The following is a 17,631-nucleotide window of genomic DNA, read 5'->3' as shown; positions in this document are numbered from 1 at the left end:
CAGCGTCCATCAATTTTAATTGGAATCATGAAGCTAAAACCCTAGGTAGTACTTGCCAGCCATAGGGCGTCTTTTAACTCAGGTATTTCTGGCTCCACTCTGGGCTGCTTTGGAACAATGTGCCCTGATGCGTGGCTAGCTCCAGAAGGCATGGCTCTAGGCATTCTTAAAAGGGGCCGTATTGAATAGCCAATGAAAGAGGAGCTCATCCATCTCTCTCTGCTGGTTTACATTTACGAGGGTGGGTGGGGTGTCTACGCGTAGGGGCCACCGCTCTGAGGACAGCTCAGGAGCCAAGTTCACTGCCAGCCCAGTAGGTAGTTGGTCTTTAGGCCACTGAAGCGCTCTGTCCCTGCAGCTCAACAAAGCAATTACCAAGCCATCACTGTCCTGATTTATAAAGAAATTGCCTTCCTTGAGAGAAGACAGGAAGGTGCATAGCAGGAATCCGAAAGCAACACTGCTAATCTTTTTTTTTTTTTTTTTTTAAAGGAAAAGGAAAAGAAAAAGGGAAATTTATTTCTCTGGAAATTGTTCTGACTTGGCCGTGATAAAGTGCCAGCTTAAGAAACCCATATGTGTAAAGAGAAGGCGAGAAATTTTCAAGTAAATTCAGCCTTCTGTTATTTGTACCCAATAAAAATGTATGGAGGTGTGGCTCATCTTAACACAGGTGTCCCTCGGTTTTCGAAAGTTTGCATTAGGCCACTTAACTTTAAAAAAAAAAAAAAAACCAACATGAGGAGCTGTTTTCACAAACAGAAAAGAATCCAAAGAGGATTTTTGCTGTTACGGAAAAAAGGTGAAAAGCAAAGAGCGTCGAGCGTTGGTTTTGCCGAGAGCTGGGACAGAGGCAGGGCACCCGGGCAGCAAGGAGGGTCCCGCGCAGCCCCTTCCCTGTGCCATGCCCAGCGTCTCAGCATCCAGCCCCCAGAGCTTTGAACTGGGCCAAGAGCATCTGGGCTTTATGTGCTTTGCGCACCCACTAGCAGTGTGCCCTCAGGCATCAGGAGAGCCTAAGAGAGGAGATCTGGGGGTCTGGGATGGCTCAAAAATGTCTCCATATAAATTAATGGCAATTGCTTCTTTCCTTTACACACGTCAGGTCATGGAAGGTTTCCTAGGAGCCCTCTACCCTTGCATAGCAGAGGAAACCTGGACTATTCATACCATTTGGTACTTATGGTGGGCATTTCAGATAATGCTCCAGGAATTCACTTACAATAATGAGTCTCCACTAGAGGCTTCACTCAGGCAGAGCTAGGACATCGCCCATTTCTCTCCCTTATAATCCAGCATGCTCATTATCCCCCTGCCCTCTCTGTTCACCGGAAGCTGTGAAGACTGAGGTTTTCGGGAGCCCCTTCTATAGTATGAGGACTGGCAGAAGTAAAAGGTATCGACAAGCAGGAGAGCAATCTGGTCCAAGCTGTTGCCCACATATCTGGTAGCTCTCTGTGCCTAATCAGATGATGGAGAGGGCAAAGCAAATTAAAGCAACGTAGTTGTGCCTCAAAAAGTGCATCATCACGTCGCACCAGTGTTTCTTATGCAAAGCGCTGTAGTCCGCTCGGAAGTAGATGGGGCATCGCCTGTCCCTGCGCAGTTGAAGGCAGATGCTGTACATGCCACCACCTCGGCCCGTCCCCTGCACACGTGCCCCAAGGAAGAACTGTGATTCTCTTATATAGGTGGCATTTTGGTCTTGATCAAAACAGTACAATTATTTGATCATCTAGAAATACCCTCTAGAAACTTGCGTGAGTCCCCTGCAGATAAGCAGTTTTCCGGGGAAAGGCTGGGGTGTGAAATGTGTACACGTGTGTGGAGAAGATTTTCATTTACCCTTGAGTAAGACAAGCGAAAGGCTCTGTACTGGTTTCCTACTGGTGCTGTGACAAATGACCACAAACTTAGTGACTTAGGACGACACAGATTTATTACCCTACAGTTTCTGGAGTTAGAAGTCTGACACGGTTCTTACCAAGGTGTCGGCAAGGTTGCGTTCCTCACTAATGGCTCTTGGGAGAAAATTTGTCCAGGCTTCTTCAGGTTATGGCTGGAACCAAATTCCTTATGGCTGTGGGACCAAGGTCCCTGTTTCCTTGCTGGCTGTCCGCTGAGAGCTAGCAGCCTCTCTCTCAACGTTGCATGTGACCCCTCCGTGTCAGAACCAGCTGTGGGGAGTTGAATCCTCATGCCCAAGATCTCTCTGACTTCCCCTTCTACTGCATCTCCCTGACTCCACCTAGACAATGCGCCCTGCTTTTAATGTTCATTGGGTCCACGGGGATCATCGAAGACAATAACACTATTGTAAAGTCCATAACCTTCATTCCCTCCGCAGTCTCTTTTTCCTTGTAAAGTAACCTATTCACGGGTTCCAGGCATTAGGACATAAACATCTTGGGGGGCCATTAATACCAAAGAAACAGCTTATCTGCTCCCGACCAACACTGGTGGGACAGGCATAGGATGATAATTATAGACACGCCAGTTCTAGAAGGGGAGAAATGGAAAATAAAATAGAGGACTGGTTCCAAGCAGCTTGGAAATCTGGCCCAGGACACCCCATGAGGTTTCAAGGCCAGGGACTTATCTTCTGTAATCCTTGACTCTGCATTCTGGGTAAGATGCCAGAAAAAGGCAACACTGGAAAACCCTCTTGAATGACTTGAACTCACCAGGCAGGTGAGGGGAACCTTGCTGTGGTTCCGCATGGTAGCTGGAGGTCAAAAGGGACTTAGCACAGGTCATGTGGTTTGGTGAAAGAGCATCAGCAAGATTTACCCTGGTGAACCAGGAGCCTGCCGTGGTTTTACTCAACACAAGGGGCTGGCTTACTATGCCAGGCTTAGTAAAAATGGAGGTGAACTAGCATTTGCCACAGACTGCCACCTCTCCCTACACATCCTGTCCTCTGCTCATGGCCAGGAGTGGCCTGGAGCCCCCACCGCTGCATGGTTGTGCTTGGTCGGTATTGACAATGGCTGTTCACAAGGAACCACTTCCAAGCCCGGATGTGTAGTTTACACCTTGCCCTTCAAATCCGAAGGTCCATTCCACTAAATATGCATCAAATGTTTTCTTGCTAAGAACACACTTATTGTACTCTGTGTTCTTAAGTCCAACCCATGGCTTGCTGCTACAGATATTAAGGAAAACAATTTGATACCCAAATTTACAGGATTTCAACCTCAGCAAAGATTTTAATTACGAGTAGTAAGACTTCCATCCATCTCAGCCGAGGTTTATTTTCTAGGCATACCCAGGCATGGCTTCCGAGGGAGATTGGTTCCCACATTCTTCATACTGCTAGTTCCATGCAAATGAGATCAGATCGTGGCACACCAGATATGTGTTTGCTTCCCTTGCTAGACTGTGAGCTCCGAAGGTCAAGGGCCAGGTGTTCTTTTCTTTCTATCCCAAGACTTGGCCTTGGGTGTAGAGCAGAGTCGGTACCCAGTCCAGTTGGGTTACTTTGTTGCTTTGAACTGATTGACCCGTTACCCTTTCTTCTGGTTCCATAGGGTCCATCTCACAAAACATGTAACTCCTCCAAATTTCCGCTCAATGTTACTTATTACAGCAAAAAATTAAAAACAACTTGGATGTCCTTTAATAGGGTAATCATTTCTTAAATTATAAATTGTGATATATTCATACATGGAATACCCAAAGTCATTCATTGAATAGGGTAAATAGGTAGGCACTGTCATGAAAAGAGGCAATGAGAGGCTTTTAAAGGATAAAAGCAGGGGTGCCTGGGTGGCTCAGTCGGTTAAGCATCCGACTCTTGGTTTCAGCTCAGGGTCGTGAGACTGAGCCCTGAGTCAGGCTCCACACTGAGCATGGAGCCTGCTTGAGATTCTCCCTCTCCCTCTGCCCTACTCCACACCTGCCTTGCACTTTCTCTTTCTTAAAAAAATAAAAAAGATAAAATCAAGCAAGGTGCCTGACGAACCACTATGGTGAAAAGCAAAAACATACCTACACAGTTTATTTGTAGGAGTAGAAAATCATCCTGAATGATAAACTTCACATAGACACAGTGATTTCCTTGGACAGAGGGGAAGAAAAGAGTGAGGATGCTCACTTTTACTCATATATTTTCCCCACTGTTTGAATACTTTTACAGTAGTTTCAGATTTTTTTTAAATTAGTGATGAGCATGTAAACAATGAGGTTGTCACTATCACCGTGAAACCTTCCCATCTTTCCTGTGCTCGCCCCTTATCCTTGCCGCCTGCCTGCCGTCCACATTCCAGGTGGGGCCGCAGCTCCCCACCTGCTGTCTCTCTCCCTCTTGCATGGGAGTCTCTGGGTGAGAAGCAGCAGGGGCGGTTCACATTTACTGTGAAGAGTTGGCGCCAGGCCCTGAGCACTGGGCTATGTCACCGCACAAGCTGGTGATTCAGACATCCCCATCTGCACATTACAGATGAGTAGACCCAGGCAAGGCACGTGCCTTCACACCTAGGGAGCCCCGGCTACAAGACCGTGGCAGGTGCACGAGAGAATCCATCTTTGTTGAAGTTGTTGAATGATAAGAAGGAAACAAGCTCTCCCTTTGTGCAGAGAAGCTACAGATTTAAGAGGATGAGCCCTAGTGGTTTCTGTGGTGGCGGCCCCTCCTCTGTGGTGGCTCCTCTGAGACTTGGCAGGGCTCACACTGTCCCCATAGACCCTATAACCACTGACCTGGAGTGAGGGGATCCGGCTGCACAGCTGTTGCGGTGTTGACCCAGTGAGCTGGGCAGAAGACCCCTTCCTCCCCAACCCTGCACACTTGGCTTTCCCACATGGAGGAAGAGATTGGGGTTCCTTGGTCAGTGATTTTGGAACCCACACACAAGCTCTCTCAAGGCCTTTTGTAGGAGAGAAGAAGACATAGTTGCTATTTACCCATGGAGATAAATGCATCTGAATCCTGAAGCCCAGGCTCTAGAATTAGGAGAGCAATGTTCTGCTCAGACCAAGGGCACTGCTGATTTTGATTGGAGGTTCTTGGACTTTTTTGGGTCCTGGCTTCAGAATACACTGTAAGTCCTATTCCTTTATCGCAGAAAAAAATACACACATAGCATACATATAAAACTATATGAAATTTTGAGGAAAATACCAGGGATTCAGAGACTCCTCCTAAATCCTATAACCGGGCTTCCGATGAGAATCTAGGTCAGGGCTTGGCAAATTAGGGCCCATGGGCCAGATCCCACCCATGACCTGTTTTTGTATGGCTGCAGATAAGAGTGGGTTTTACATTTTTAAAAGGTTGTTAAAAGAAGGAGGAGAAGTTACAGAGACCCTGTGTAGTTCCCAAACCTGAAATATTCACTCCCCGGCTCCTTATAGAAAAAGTTCTCTACTCCTGATTTAGATGCGTGGATAGAAGGATCTCTTTAAAATGGAATGTTTTTAGGGCGCCTGGGTGGCTCAGTTGGTTAAGCCACTGCCTTCGGCTCAGGTCATGATCCTGGAGTCCCTGGATCGAGTCCCACATCGGGCTCCCTGCTCAGTGGGGAGTCTGCTTCTCCCTCTGACCCTCCCCCTTCTCATGCTCTCTCTCTCTCATTCTCTCTGTCTCAAATAAATAAATAAATAAAATCTTTAAAAAAAAAATGGAATGTTTTTAACTAAAGCAAAAGCAAGCCTACTTCATGGGAGAATGGCTTGAGCATGATTGCTATCATTTCCCTTTCCCATGCTTAACTCAGACCAGGTAATTTATGAGAAGCTACAAATTTCATTGGTAATCACGTGGTCAGGAAGTTGAGATGATGCACATTTGTGCTTTGCTTAGATTTCCCCTCACAAACTTGGTGTTAGTTCCAAGATTTTCACAGTGTGCCAGTTGGAAGCCTGTGGCAGTCAGTCTAGATGCATCGTTGCTGGAGGGGAGGTGGGGGGGGATGGGGTAACTGGGGGATGGGCATTAAGGAGGGCACGTGATGTGATGAGCACTGGGTGTTGGACGCAACTGATGAATCACTAAACTCTACCTCTGAAACTAATAATACACTCTATGTTAATTCATTGATTTTAAATTAAAATAAAATGAATGCGTCGTCGTTGGATGTAAGGCCGTGATGCCCCCCTCAACCCATTAGGAAGAGGAAACCGAGTATCTTTAAGAGTTTATGTATTATGTAGCTCACAGTGGACAATTACATGGTCATTTAATAAATATTTCAATTTCCTGCTGTTGGATTCCCTGCTAAGAGAGTGGTTCTCAGACAGCAAAGTAAGATGACGCTGCCCACCCCTCCTCACATCACGGAGGGACCAGCCTCAAACATCAGGTGTTACAGGTGCCCTAAAATCTTGCACCTGGAACAACAAAGAGGGGCTGAAGGGGCCGAGGCAGAGGTCTGACCAAGCCTAGGCAGCGTGACTGCTCAAAGCAGTGGCCTAGACGCAGAAGGAAAAGCATTGCAGGTGGCGGCAGGGAGGGGTCAGCACAGCCTCCGATCCCCAGACAGACTCTCTTTATCTGTGGTTGAGGGTACAGAGGCTCGAGCCCCTGGGAGTCCCTGGTATCCCCAGACCCAGGTCTGGTCCTCCTGGTCCACTCTGTGCTGTCATCTGTGGTGGACTCTACCTCTCCCCCTGCCTGCCCTGCTCTGTTGGCCCCAAGGACTTACTGAGTGTGTGGCTTTGTATTTCAGCTTTGCCTTGGGACCACCTGTATTTCTTGAAACGGTCTAAGCTCTGCTCTCTGAAGATCCTGGCAACCCCACCCCACTCCTCACACTGTTGTGTAGCCTCAGAAGCTCAGCCCAGGGTCCCAGAGACCCAACATCTAGGTTCTGCTGGTGAGATGAGCCAAAGAAGCCCAGGGAGCCCCAGCCCAGAGATGTGCAGGAAGGACCCAGGGCTCAAGGTGATGGGGATGGACCTGGTGTGAGATGACCGCAGGGGAGGGCAGATGATAAAGGCCAAGGAACAGGGGGTGCGGAGAGGAGAGGAGGTAACAGAGAGCAGAGGACGAGAACCTGAGACAGAAATCTCTTCCTGCAAGCCTGGGGTGAAGATCGCTATAGCTCGGTAATACCTGATTGGCTCCAAACGACAAAATCGTGTCATTCTCTCCCGCACTCTGTGTGATCAATATCGTCAACAGAAGAAAGCTGATAGCTCAGACTTGCTTAGTTTGAGATATGATACAAGCTTTAGATACCACACACTATGTTCAGTTGGTTTTTTTTTTCTTTCTTCCCAAATTGAGGCTGACCTGAATAGTCCAGGATGGGGGCAAGCCTGCATTCTTGATATAACAGACATCTGATATCATCCAGTGAGTATGGAGGGCAGAGGCAAATCAGTCACCCAAATTCCAGTCCACCTGAATGCACGTGTAATAACCAACTTGCACCGAGCACCTAGGTGGTGTAGGGCACTCAGCTGCATGCTGGGTATACCAACAACAATGACATGCCCTCTGCCCTCCAGAAGGTTCCCAAGCAGCAAGAAGGTCACAGCCTAAATAATTCTAATCCAAAGTCAATGGTGACCAGTAAGATTCAAAGAGCACAGGCAGTGCGGAGAAGAGAGAGGCTAATTTCAAGTTGAGTAATTGCTAAAATCCTCATCCATGGGTTTTCTCTGCGGTTTCACTGTCCATATCCTGGCCATCCGAAGTAGGGACACATAAAATGAGGTCTTCCGTGTGACATGCTGCATTCATTCCTTTGAATGTAGGGTACAAGGACCACTTGGGATCCTACAAGAGCTGCGTATATTGAATTTGTTCTTAATAAGCTCAGTGAGTGATGGAGGCTCAGAGAAACGGGATGTCAAACAGCACTGAAGATAGGGAAAATAAAGCAGTTTAACAAGTTACATTAGAACAAAAGAGATCATAAGAGATTCTGTATCTTTTAATTGTAAGAAATAAAAATAAATTCTCATTTTTTATCAATTAGATAAAAAGATCGTAGAAACTACTGTAGGCAGAAATTTCCAAATAACATGTAAACTGACAATTCAATCAAGATTATGAAGATTATTTCTAAGGAAAAGCTATTGTACCATCTTTGTGCTTTTTATAAATAATCTGTCAAGTATTTGTTGTAACGTTGTGTTTACGTGTAGAATTTTGCGGCACCAGTTTCTCATCCAACAAGAAAATCACCTCTGTCAAATGCAACTGGAGGGAGGATCTTTGTAGGTCGAACACTGGCTCATTGTCACTTGCTTAGGACCGTAATTACAATTAATTGTTACAGTGACCAACACACAAAGTTATTGGTTTTTTTATTTTTAACCAGTGAAGCATGCATAATATAGTAGATCTTATTTTGTGGGGGGGAAGGAGAAAGAGGAAACTCTCCTCTCCTACAGTGTAAAAAACCAGGGGTACTCTTCTGATACGTTTCCTAATTCAGGAGTAGTTGCTTAAAAGTGAACCCAACCCCAAAGGGTTTGTAGGACACCATTGATTAAGAGACATGTGCACACTTCATTCTGTTTAAAAATACATATTGAACATCTTCATACCTGCAGACACTGTGGTAACTCCGTCCTCCCCTCTGTATCATAGGGGTATGTGTGTGTGTGTTTACTTGTGTATGTTTGTGTGTGTATGTGCGTGTGTGTCACTCATTTCTCCTTCTCTACTGGGACTAGAATCAAACAGACAGAATAAAGAAAACTGCTTAGGTTAATATTCACAACTTGTAATGTTGACGAAGTTGGGAATTCCTGATATTTCTCATGGTTGCCCTGCCCATTCATTGATTACCAGTGAGCATAGGCTGATCACTTCGAAGTGGATTTGTGAATCAGGCTGCAATCCGTCCTCATCATCGTAAAGCTACTCAAGAGAAAGACTGAGTGCTCAACAGCCAGGGAGGAGGGTGGAGGATTTTAGACTAGGGTGTACAGAGCTTACCCCTAAGGCACTTTCAAGACTAAATTCCATCATTCTCTCTTTGGAAACACGACCTCTTCAAAGCACAGAGGCACGATTTAAACACATGGGCCCGCACTGCCATCCACCATTCTTCTGGCCAAAGAGGTCTGATGGGAATTTTTGACAAGCCTGTTACTCTCACAGCCACAAAGCTCGACCTGGCGAAAATCATTTCAAGGAGGGATGGTCTAAAAATGCTCTCTCACAAAGGCCATCCTTCCAGTTTAGAATAATAGAGGTTTAGAATAAAACTCTCACAGCTTCTTCCTGCAGAAAGTTGGTTCTTCCTCCCTCCCCAGATCCTGTCAGAAATGTGGGCTAGCCACCCCAGGGGGAGTCCGAACACTTCACATAAAAATACCATCAATATTTGCCCAGTTCTACTATCTAAGGAACTGAGAAATTTTGTTTATATTTTAAGATCTGCAAATGCCAAAAATACGAATTTGAATTGAATAACCTTTCCCAATCTTACATTCAAATGCGGAAAGATCTTATTTAAACACATCCTACAGAACCTTCTAGATAATCAAAGCAAAAATTTCTGTTCAGTAGCATTCTAGCGTTAGGCCTATTTTCCTTTAATTCCTTAAAAAAGTGGTGCATCCATGTGGCCTGTCAAGCCTGGAGGCCTCGCCTTCCTCTCCTTCAGACCCGGTTCTGTTCTAGCCGCTCCACTTACTGCCTCTGTGCCCTCTGTGCCTCAGTGTTCTTATCTGTAAAATAGAATGAAATGTAACCTTGAAGGACATTTTGAAAATGAAATGGGAAACACTTGTGTCATTACGGTGTGGCCATGAGACTCATTCTGTGCAGTGTCTCCTGCAGGCCCTGCCCGGGGCCGCAGATTCTTGAGTTCAGACACGTGGCAGCACCCACAGTCAGCAAAGAGCCCCGCCCTCCCCGACCGAGAGCCAGAGTCGGAGTGGTAGTTCTCAACCTCAACATCACCAAATAGGAAGTTACCCAACTCCCGAAGTGGGGCCAGGCAGTCTCCTCCAGGTGATTCTGCTATTAGCCAAGCTCGAGAGCCATTGTCCAACCAGAATCTTTCTCAAGAGATCACTCTTCCCCACCATCTCTAAATTCCTTCAGCCCCTTTACACCTTCTCTTAACTCACCTCCAGCATCCCTCCAACAGGCTGTGTTTTCTGAGTTGCTGCAGAAGTTCTCTACCTGAACCAAATCCTAACCCTGGGTAGGAGAGGGAAAACGTGCTCTCAGGTGGCAGGTCACTAAAAGCACCCCAGCCCTTGACAAGGCTTGTCTCATGTGTTTTGTAGGGGTGGAATATCTCTCTACTTCCCCGCTGCATCTTCCCTGATTGTCCCCCCTTCTGTTGGCTTAGGCTCAGCGTGCGCCGGTACGGGAAGGAGATTGGGCCACTCCTGCCCATCAAAGGCGCCGTGGGCATCCCAATGACTAAATTTTCACAGAAACCCCCCCCTATGTTCTTAGAATAAATTTCTAGAAGTTTACTGCTGGCAGGATCAAGGTAGGTATATTTTGGAGGCGGGTGAAATTAGATCACTAAAATACTTCAGTAAGTTGGAAGCTCTGTCTCTAAAAAACATTCTTTTCACATTTCTCAAAGAAAAAGCCTTTGATTCAAAGAGCTTCTGGTTTCCCTCTTCCACTGTCAATGAAGTAAACCTTGAAGACTTTTCAAGAGTCTCCATTCTCAGTGGTCACGGGGCCTTCATAGATGACACATTCAGAAATCTCTATCTCCATTTTGCAAGTTGTATGGCGGATCCCTGTAACTCAGCCGGTTCTGGGATGCATTTGTGCAAGCCATCCCTCCTCGTTCAAACTGTGTTCTTGGTAAATATTCAGGAGGTGGGCACAGAAGAAGGTTCTTTTGGGGACCCCCGTGGAGGTAGCTGATGCACCCTTTTGCTTTGCAGGAATGTTAGTTCAGCTGGAGAGGAGGCTCGCAGGAGGATGCGGGAATGTGATGGGCTCACAGATGCACTGCTCTACGTGATCCAGTCCGCGCTGGGGAGCAGCGAGATCGACAGCAAGGTTTGTTGTGTTTGCATAGATTAAACATCTTAGTGAATAAAGATGCCCAAGGGACTAAGCAGTGGCCAACAACAGCAGAGAGCTAATGCTGTGCGTAATACCTTCACTCTGCAATCTCTCTTGGGTCTCCCCGTAGGAATCCAACATTTTCTAGATGGCTTCTAATCCTAGCCTAGAACTAGACACCCAATCCTCGATTAATAACGAATAAACATGTGGATTGTTTTGAGTTACTCAAACCAGATGAGTATATAAATGTTTACACACATTACCCACAAGCTTCCAGTTTTAGTTTATAAAGTCTGCTTTCAAAAGAAAGAGGAATATTAAAACTACCTGAGCTTTGAATAATTCTGTATTCTTACAAGTTAGCTTTTTACAAATGTTAATTGTATCAAATGCCATTTTAAAAATGCCTTATGAAGACTGAAGAACCTTGGCCAAAATCTAAGTAAATGGGACTGTCCACATGTTCATCCTCAGAATTTAGTCAGTGTTTCAGTTCATAAGCCAGAATAGAATTAGGTGGGCTTTTCCAGTGTGGGAGGCATTTTGTTTTGCCTTAATTTGCCTTTTGATTGGTTTTGATTCAATCTAAGTGTAAAATTGTCAAGTAAAAATATCTTGATTTAACACAGACTTTACGGATGCTTTTAAAGTCACCATGTGATAAATGCAAGACCTTAATGAGAATTTCTCCATAGCCACACTATTGACATTTTGGGCCCAGTTATTCTGTGTTGTGGGGCCGTTCTGTACATCGTAGGATGTTGAGCTGCATCCCCGGGCTTTCCCCACTGGATGCCAATAGCTTCTCCCTTCCTGGTGGTGACAAACAGAAGTGTCTCCATACATTGCCCAGTGTCCCCCAGGGGAGCAGAACTGGTCCTGGTGTGAACCACAGCCATGTGCCTAGACCCCATCCCAGCCCTCTGACTCGGAAGGTCCACCTCTGGTCTCAGACTTGTGTTCCTTTAAAAGTTCATCTGGTGATTTGATGTGCATCCTCAACTGAGCTAATCTTCAGTAGATTAGCTACAGCTTTGAAATGGACTCTGATCAGGAATATGATCACATGTTATTTAGTTATAAAGTCAGGTAAAGAACAGGTAGGGGTGGTTTTATCCCCTTAGTTACCAACAGGCATGGGGAGTGACTTAGCAGTTTTCCACCTTGCCTGCACCGTGGAGTGGGCTGAGAAATTGAGACAATTGCTGATAGCTGAGCCCTACTCCCCACAGTCCTGGGTGCGCATACCTTCTGGAACTCCAACATTTTGAGTACTAGTCTGCTGCAGTTATGAACACGGTTTGTCATCTGATCACCATCACTGAGTTAGGTGGGCATCCATTAGTTACTCTGTAAGTGTTATCAATTTCAAAGACGGAATATGAGATGCTAAAGATTTAATCAACCCCTCTCGTAAACACCCTTAATAACCATTTTAGAACTTTTAATATCATTGATAGGAAAATGAAGTCCCTAAAAAAAATGACCAGTCAAGATGTCTTGAGTATTTATAGATGCCTGTTAATATAATAGACCAGCGATTTTTAAACGAGCTGCCGGAGGTAATTCACAAAGTCTGCTGTGCCCAAGATCTCCACATTCAGAGCAGTAAAGACTACAGCATCGGGACACGAAGCCTCCCACCATAACGGATACAAAAAAGAGCTTTAAGACTGTCTGGGCCTTTCGGTTGAAATTAAAAGCAGAGTCCACAGCCTCTTGCCTTGGCCAGGTGCCCATGCCAACACTGGTGGGAAGGTAGCCTTTAGCAGGATGGTCCCAAAGCAAAGTGCTATGAGCCCCCACACCTCTTTCCTGACATGGCAGATGGCTAGATCCCTGGAGCCCCTGGGAGATCCCCTCTTTTAATGTCCACGTTGTATTCAAAAGAGGAACCTGGAACCATGAGGAGTGTTGAGGGCGGCAATGAGAAGACACGGCTATTTCTGCTGAAGCCTCAAGAGCACCAAGCCTGCATAGATGCGCCCCCTCCAGCTCCCGCTCACTAGAGGACTGTCCCTGAGTACCCCCGACTTCACGACGAGGAGGCTCGTCGTAGCTTCTGAACGGATCAGATGCCACAAGGGACTTAGCAGTGCCTGGCCGTCCAGAACGTGCCACGGAGCTTTACCGTGTTGTGGTCCCGCAGCGTCCCACTTGGCCCTCTGCCTGGTCCCCTCTGAGCTTTCACAGGGACAAGGTAGAGAGGGAAGGAGTTAATGAATAAAAGGGCCTGGAATCCGTGCAAGCTCTCAGCTTGGCGCCTGCAATTGGGACAGTTTGTTGAATGGGTACCCTATGGTAGCACAATCCACAGACAACTTCCACATTAGCCCTTTCTAATAGAAAATAAGGAGTCAAAATGACCCTTGTGGCCAAGAGGAGTGGCTAAAAGCACTGGTGGACAGCAGTGGATGTCAAAAGCAGAGCCACCAGCTGCCACGTGCCTTCTGCTGGTAACCCAGAGAAGGGCAGTAGCTGCCTTTTTTTTTCTATCCTCTTTCCCCAGTCCCTTAGAGAGAAGAGCTTGAATGGGTGACCCATCCACACCAAGCCTGGCTAGAGAGACCAGGTCAGTCCCGGTGACTCCCTTGCCCCGTCCCACCCTCTCCTCTGCACCCTCTCCTTCTGCCAACCCTGCTTTCTCTCCCCTCCAGAATTGTCCCACATCATCCCCCAGCCACAGGTAGATTAGAAAGCATTTCTGGAAACTGCCGGGGATGTGTTCCCCAGTAGTCATTTGTTAAACAGAGGCACGGAGATGCCCCTGGGGAAGATGAACAGCAGGATGAGAAAGAAGTTGATTCTCCCAAGTCTTTGATGTAAGAAAAATCAGTTTGAGCTGATTTAAAAATCGTTCTGACTTATGCCATAACATTTTCCTTTCAGGGAGAGACTTTTCTCTCTTTCATGCATCATCCTGTGTTTACCTGCTTTCATGCAGGTTCCTTTTTTGATGCTGAGAGGATGCTTGAAATAGATAATCAGGTTGACTCAAAGCCTGTGGGATTAGCAGCCATGAAACCTTGAAAAGCTGACAAGGTCTGGAATGGCAAAGGCTCCAGAGACAGATCCTGAAAACGGGTTTTCCTGGTTGATTGTCATGCCCCCTGTAGTTGAGTCAAAGACACACCCACAGCCTTTGCCCAGATTCCTGTCCTGGGAGGGGGGAGCAGTGTGGCCCCCACCCGATCCAAGACTAGAGAGAAGTGGCCCTATCTGCTGGGGAGGTAGATCTCCTTCATCTGTGAAATGGAACCATGGTCCCTGTCTCAAACGCTGGTGCACACGCAGGTGCCTGAGAAGCCATAGCCAAGTTGGCACGCTTTTAAAAATAAAACCTAACTCCATTCAATTTTTCTCCCCCATCATGATTTTGTTTTATTTAAAAAAAAAAAAATTGGGTGTATTTTTTCTCTTCCCACCGTTCATCAAATGCAGGGCAAAGGTTAAAAGGTTGATCCGAAGTTCATGGGTGAAACCTAGGCTCCAATATGGTGATATTTCAGAGGAAGGGTCTTTGGGAGGAAATGGAAGCACAGAGAGATTAAGCACTTGGCCCAAGGTCACACAGCCCCTGAAATGGCAGAGCCAGGACTCAAACCTAGGCTCGCTGGTTCTAGGTCCATGCTCTGGACTTGCCAGCGGTGCTGCACCACTGTTCCCAGTCTGAACGCTCGGAGAGCGTTTACTCGGGGCCAGGCACTCTTCTCAGCACGCGCATACTGGATTGGTTTCCCATTGCTGCTCTAGCAAATTACCACAAACATGGTGGCTTAAAACAACAGACATTGATTATCTTACTGTTTTACAGGTCAGGAGGCCCAAATGGGTCTTGTTGGGCTAAAATCAGTATGTCGCCAGGGCTGCGTTCCTTCTGGAAGCTCAGGGGAGAACCAGTTTTCTTGTCTTTCCCAGCTTCTAGAGGTGCCCACAGTTCCTTGGCTTGTGGCCCTTTCTTCCATCTTCAGATCCAGCAATGAGAGGTCACACCTTCTCACACCACTTCACTTCACCACTTCTGCCACCCCCTCTCACTTATAGGACCCTCCTGGTTACATGGGCCCACCGGGATAATCCAGGACAATCTCCCCAACTAAAGGTCAGCTGATGAGGTCTATCTGCAACCTCCATTCCCCCTGGCCAGATAACCCAACCTTTTCACAGCTTACAGAGATTAATGTGGACATCCTGGGGGCAGGGGACCACCTGCTCATCCATACTTGACTATCCAGATACACACAGGATACATAGTAGTATGTATGTATCTACTATGACCATCTTACAGAGGAAGTTACTGAGTCAGAGAGAGGTTGGGTATATTGTCCAAATCACACAGCCAGCAGACAGAGATCAAGGGCCTTTCAGGTGTCTAGCCACACAATGTGTGTCCTCAAGCACTGGTTAACCCCGACGCTAAGAAAACAGGAACACCAGCTATCTCCAAACAAATCAGTAGCATAGAAACATCTATGCCCCCAGGTGATCCCAGCACTCGGTTTGCCTGGGACCCCCCAGCTTTATATCTCTTACCTCATTTTACTCCCAGAAAATGCCCTGATAGGTGGGAAATACTGGGGTCTCCCTCCTGGAGCTGATGGGAATGTGGGTATCCACACTCTCGATGATTCTGAGCCCCAGTCCCCAGGTGGGAGCGGTGCATGCGTGGGCCATATCTGGGACCTCTCCCAGGTTGTGGATTCTTTCCCTCTCCCCAGTGAACTTCAGTCAACAATGACAGTTGTTTATAAAAGTAACTAGCGTGGATAAGAAGAGGTGTTAAGACCTTCTCGGGCTTCTCTCAATTCTTTCCACTGTGGCTGTCAAGGGAGCCTTTAAGGAGCCAGCAGCTAAATGTGTCCGGAAAGAATCGGGGATGTGGAAATGACTGCTTTCTCGGGTGGAGAAGGAGTGCTGGTTAGTTTTTATTCATTCCTCCTTGGTTTCCTTTCCTTTTTTTTTTTTTTTTTTTTGGGTTCTCTCCAGACCGTTGAAAACTGTGTGTGCATTTTAAGGAACCTGTCGTACCGGCTGGCAGCAGAAACTTCTCAGGGACAGCACATGGGCACGGATGAGCTGGACGGGCTGCTCTGTGGGGAGGCCAACGGCAAAGACGCGGAGAGTTCCGGGTGCTGGGGCAAGAAGAAGAAGAAAAAGAAATCCCAAGATCAGGTAATGCCGGCGACTCGCAGCTGCATGCAGTGATCCCCTTCCCTGATGGCAGCATTAGTGTTTCTTCCGCACAGATCGGTACGGGGCTCTGTACATTCCGTGCCTGGTAAAATCACTCACGCATCTGCAGTTTCTCCGTGGGGCTTTCACGGCTCAGACGGGCGAGCATCACACGACTTCCCCCACGTCCTGCAGCCCAGCCCAGATAGGGTCTTTGAAAAAGAGAGTCTCGTGGGTCCCGGGCAGGCTCTAAGGTCCCAGCTTGTAGAGTCGGCCCCGGGTGCTGATTCTTCTGCGTGTCGATGTGCACGTTGACGGAGGTCCTCGCCGGGGACAGGCGGGGCGCCTTGCAGGTGGTACAGATGTGCACGTTGACGGAGGTCCTCGCCGGGGACAGGCGGGGCGCCTTGCAGGTGGTACAGATGTGCACGTTGACGGAGGTCCTCGCCGGGGACAGGCGGGGCGCCTTGCAGGTGGTACAGATGTGCACGTTGACGGAGGTCCTCGCCGGGGACAGGCGGGGCGCCTTGCAGGTGGTACAGATGTGCACAGTGGGTGCGGCGTCAGAAGGGAAGCTGAGCACAAACGCACAAAAACCCAACACATAGTTCACTGCATGTTTTGAAACATTTCGATGTGTAATCTTGCACTTATTGTTAGAAATGGTGGAGGGGCGCTCAGACTCACAGTTCTCCAGCAGAATGACATTAGGAGCTTGGCCTTGGGGGACAATTCTGATAAATTCAGAAAGCTGTCCAGCTGGAGAGGTCTCTTCAAAACGGATGGACTTTACCTCGAGCCGCTGTAAGTAGGCTGCCTGCAGTGAAGTAAAGGCCAGTAGGCAGCCACTCTTGGCCTTGGTGGAATCAAGACAGCCTCCAGCCCTGTCCCCGGGAGCCCCTGGGAGGCAGAATCCTTCCCCATTGGGCCCCCCAGGGAAGGGAGTGGTGTGTGGTACCTGCCGGCCCCCGAAACTCCTGCTACGGAGGTTGTCCCATCTTACTGTGGTCTGGACAGTGTGATCATGCGTCCAGACTCCCCCTGGACACCATGGTCATATCCGAGCGGCTAAGGGTCATACAGACCCAAGATCTGGCTGTCCTCAGAAGTGAACAACTAGGAAAGCAGGACAGAACTCACAACACTCTCTCCTAGCAGGTTTTAACTCAAAATAAATATGCAGAAGTATCTGGTCAGATCACAGCACATCATTTTTCAAAGTATTTTCAGAATCATGCTTTGAGGAAGGATTAGAAGCTATTTTGTTTGGAGTAAGGATTCATGGGAATGCATTCTTAAATGTACTTCCCAAATTTAACGTGAATGCGCCAGTGTTTGCATTTTTTAGGCTCTAGTTCTCTTGCTGTTTGTGGCCCCTGAGGGCTGCTCCAGGAATATCTACAACTTCTAGATCTGTATGTTCCAGCATAAACACACCTATAATTTAAAAAATACATACTGCTTGCCTTTTTGATGGTAATCATCCACTCTGAGAGGTTCCCAACCCTGCT

At 47.3% G+C, this 17,631-nt stretch overlaps 1 protein-coding gene across 5 annotated transcripts in view; it reads left to right on the top strand.

Moving 5' to 3' along the window:
• The window catches only part of CTNND2 (catenin delta 2), an 892,725-nt gene that overhangs the window by 748,000 nt on the left and 127,094 nt on the right, over nucleotides 1-17,631 (top strand). For all 5 annotated transcript variants that reach the window (XM_078066561.1, XM_078066564.1, XM_078066562.1 and 2 more), the window contains 2 exons: nucleotides 10,822-10,939; nucleotides 15,935-16,120. In XM_078066561.1, coding sequence (XP_077922687.1) covers nucleotides 10,822-10,939; nucleotides 15,935-16,120 — 304 coding nt within the window. The remainder of the gene's footprint in view (nucleotides 1-10,821; nucleotides 10,940-15,934; nucleotides 16,121-17,631) is intronic.

The sequence above is a fragment of the Halichoerus grypus genome, chromosome 2 (genome assembly GCF_964656455.1).
Source record: "Halichoerus grypus chromosome 2, mHalGry1.hap1.1, whole genome shotgun sequence".
Lineage (NCBI taxonomy): Eukaryota > Metazoa > Chordata > Mammalia > Carnivora > Phocidae > Halichoerus > Halichoerus grypus.
This window is presented reverse-complemented; position numbering and strand designations above follow the sequence as displayed.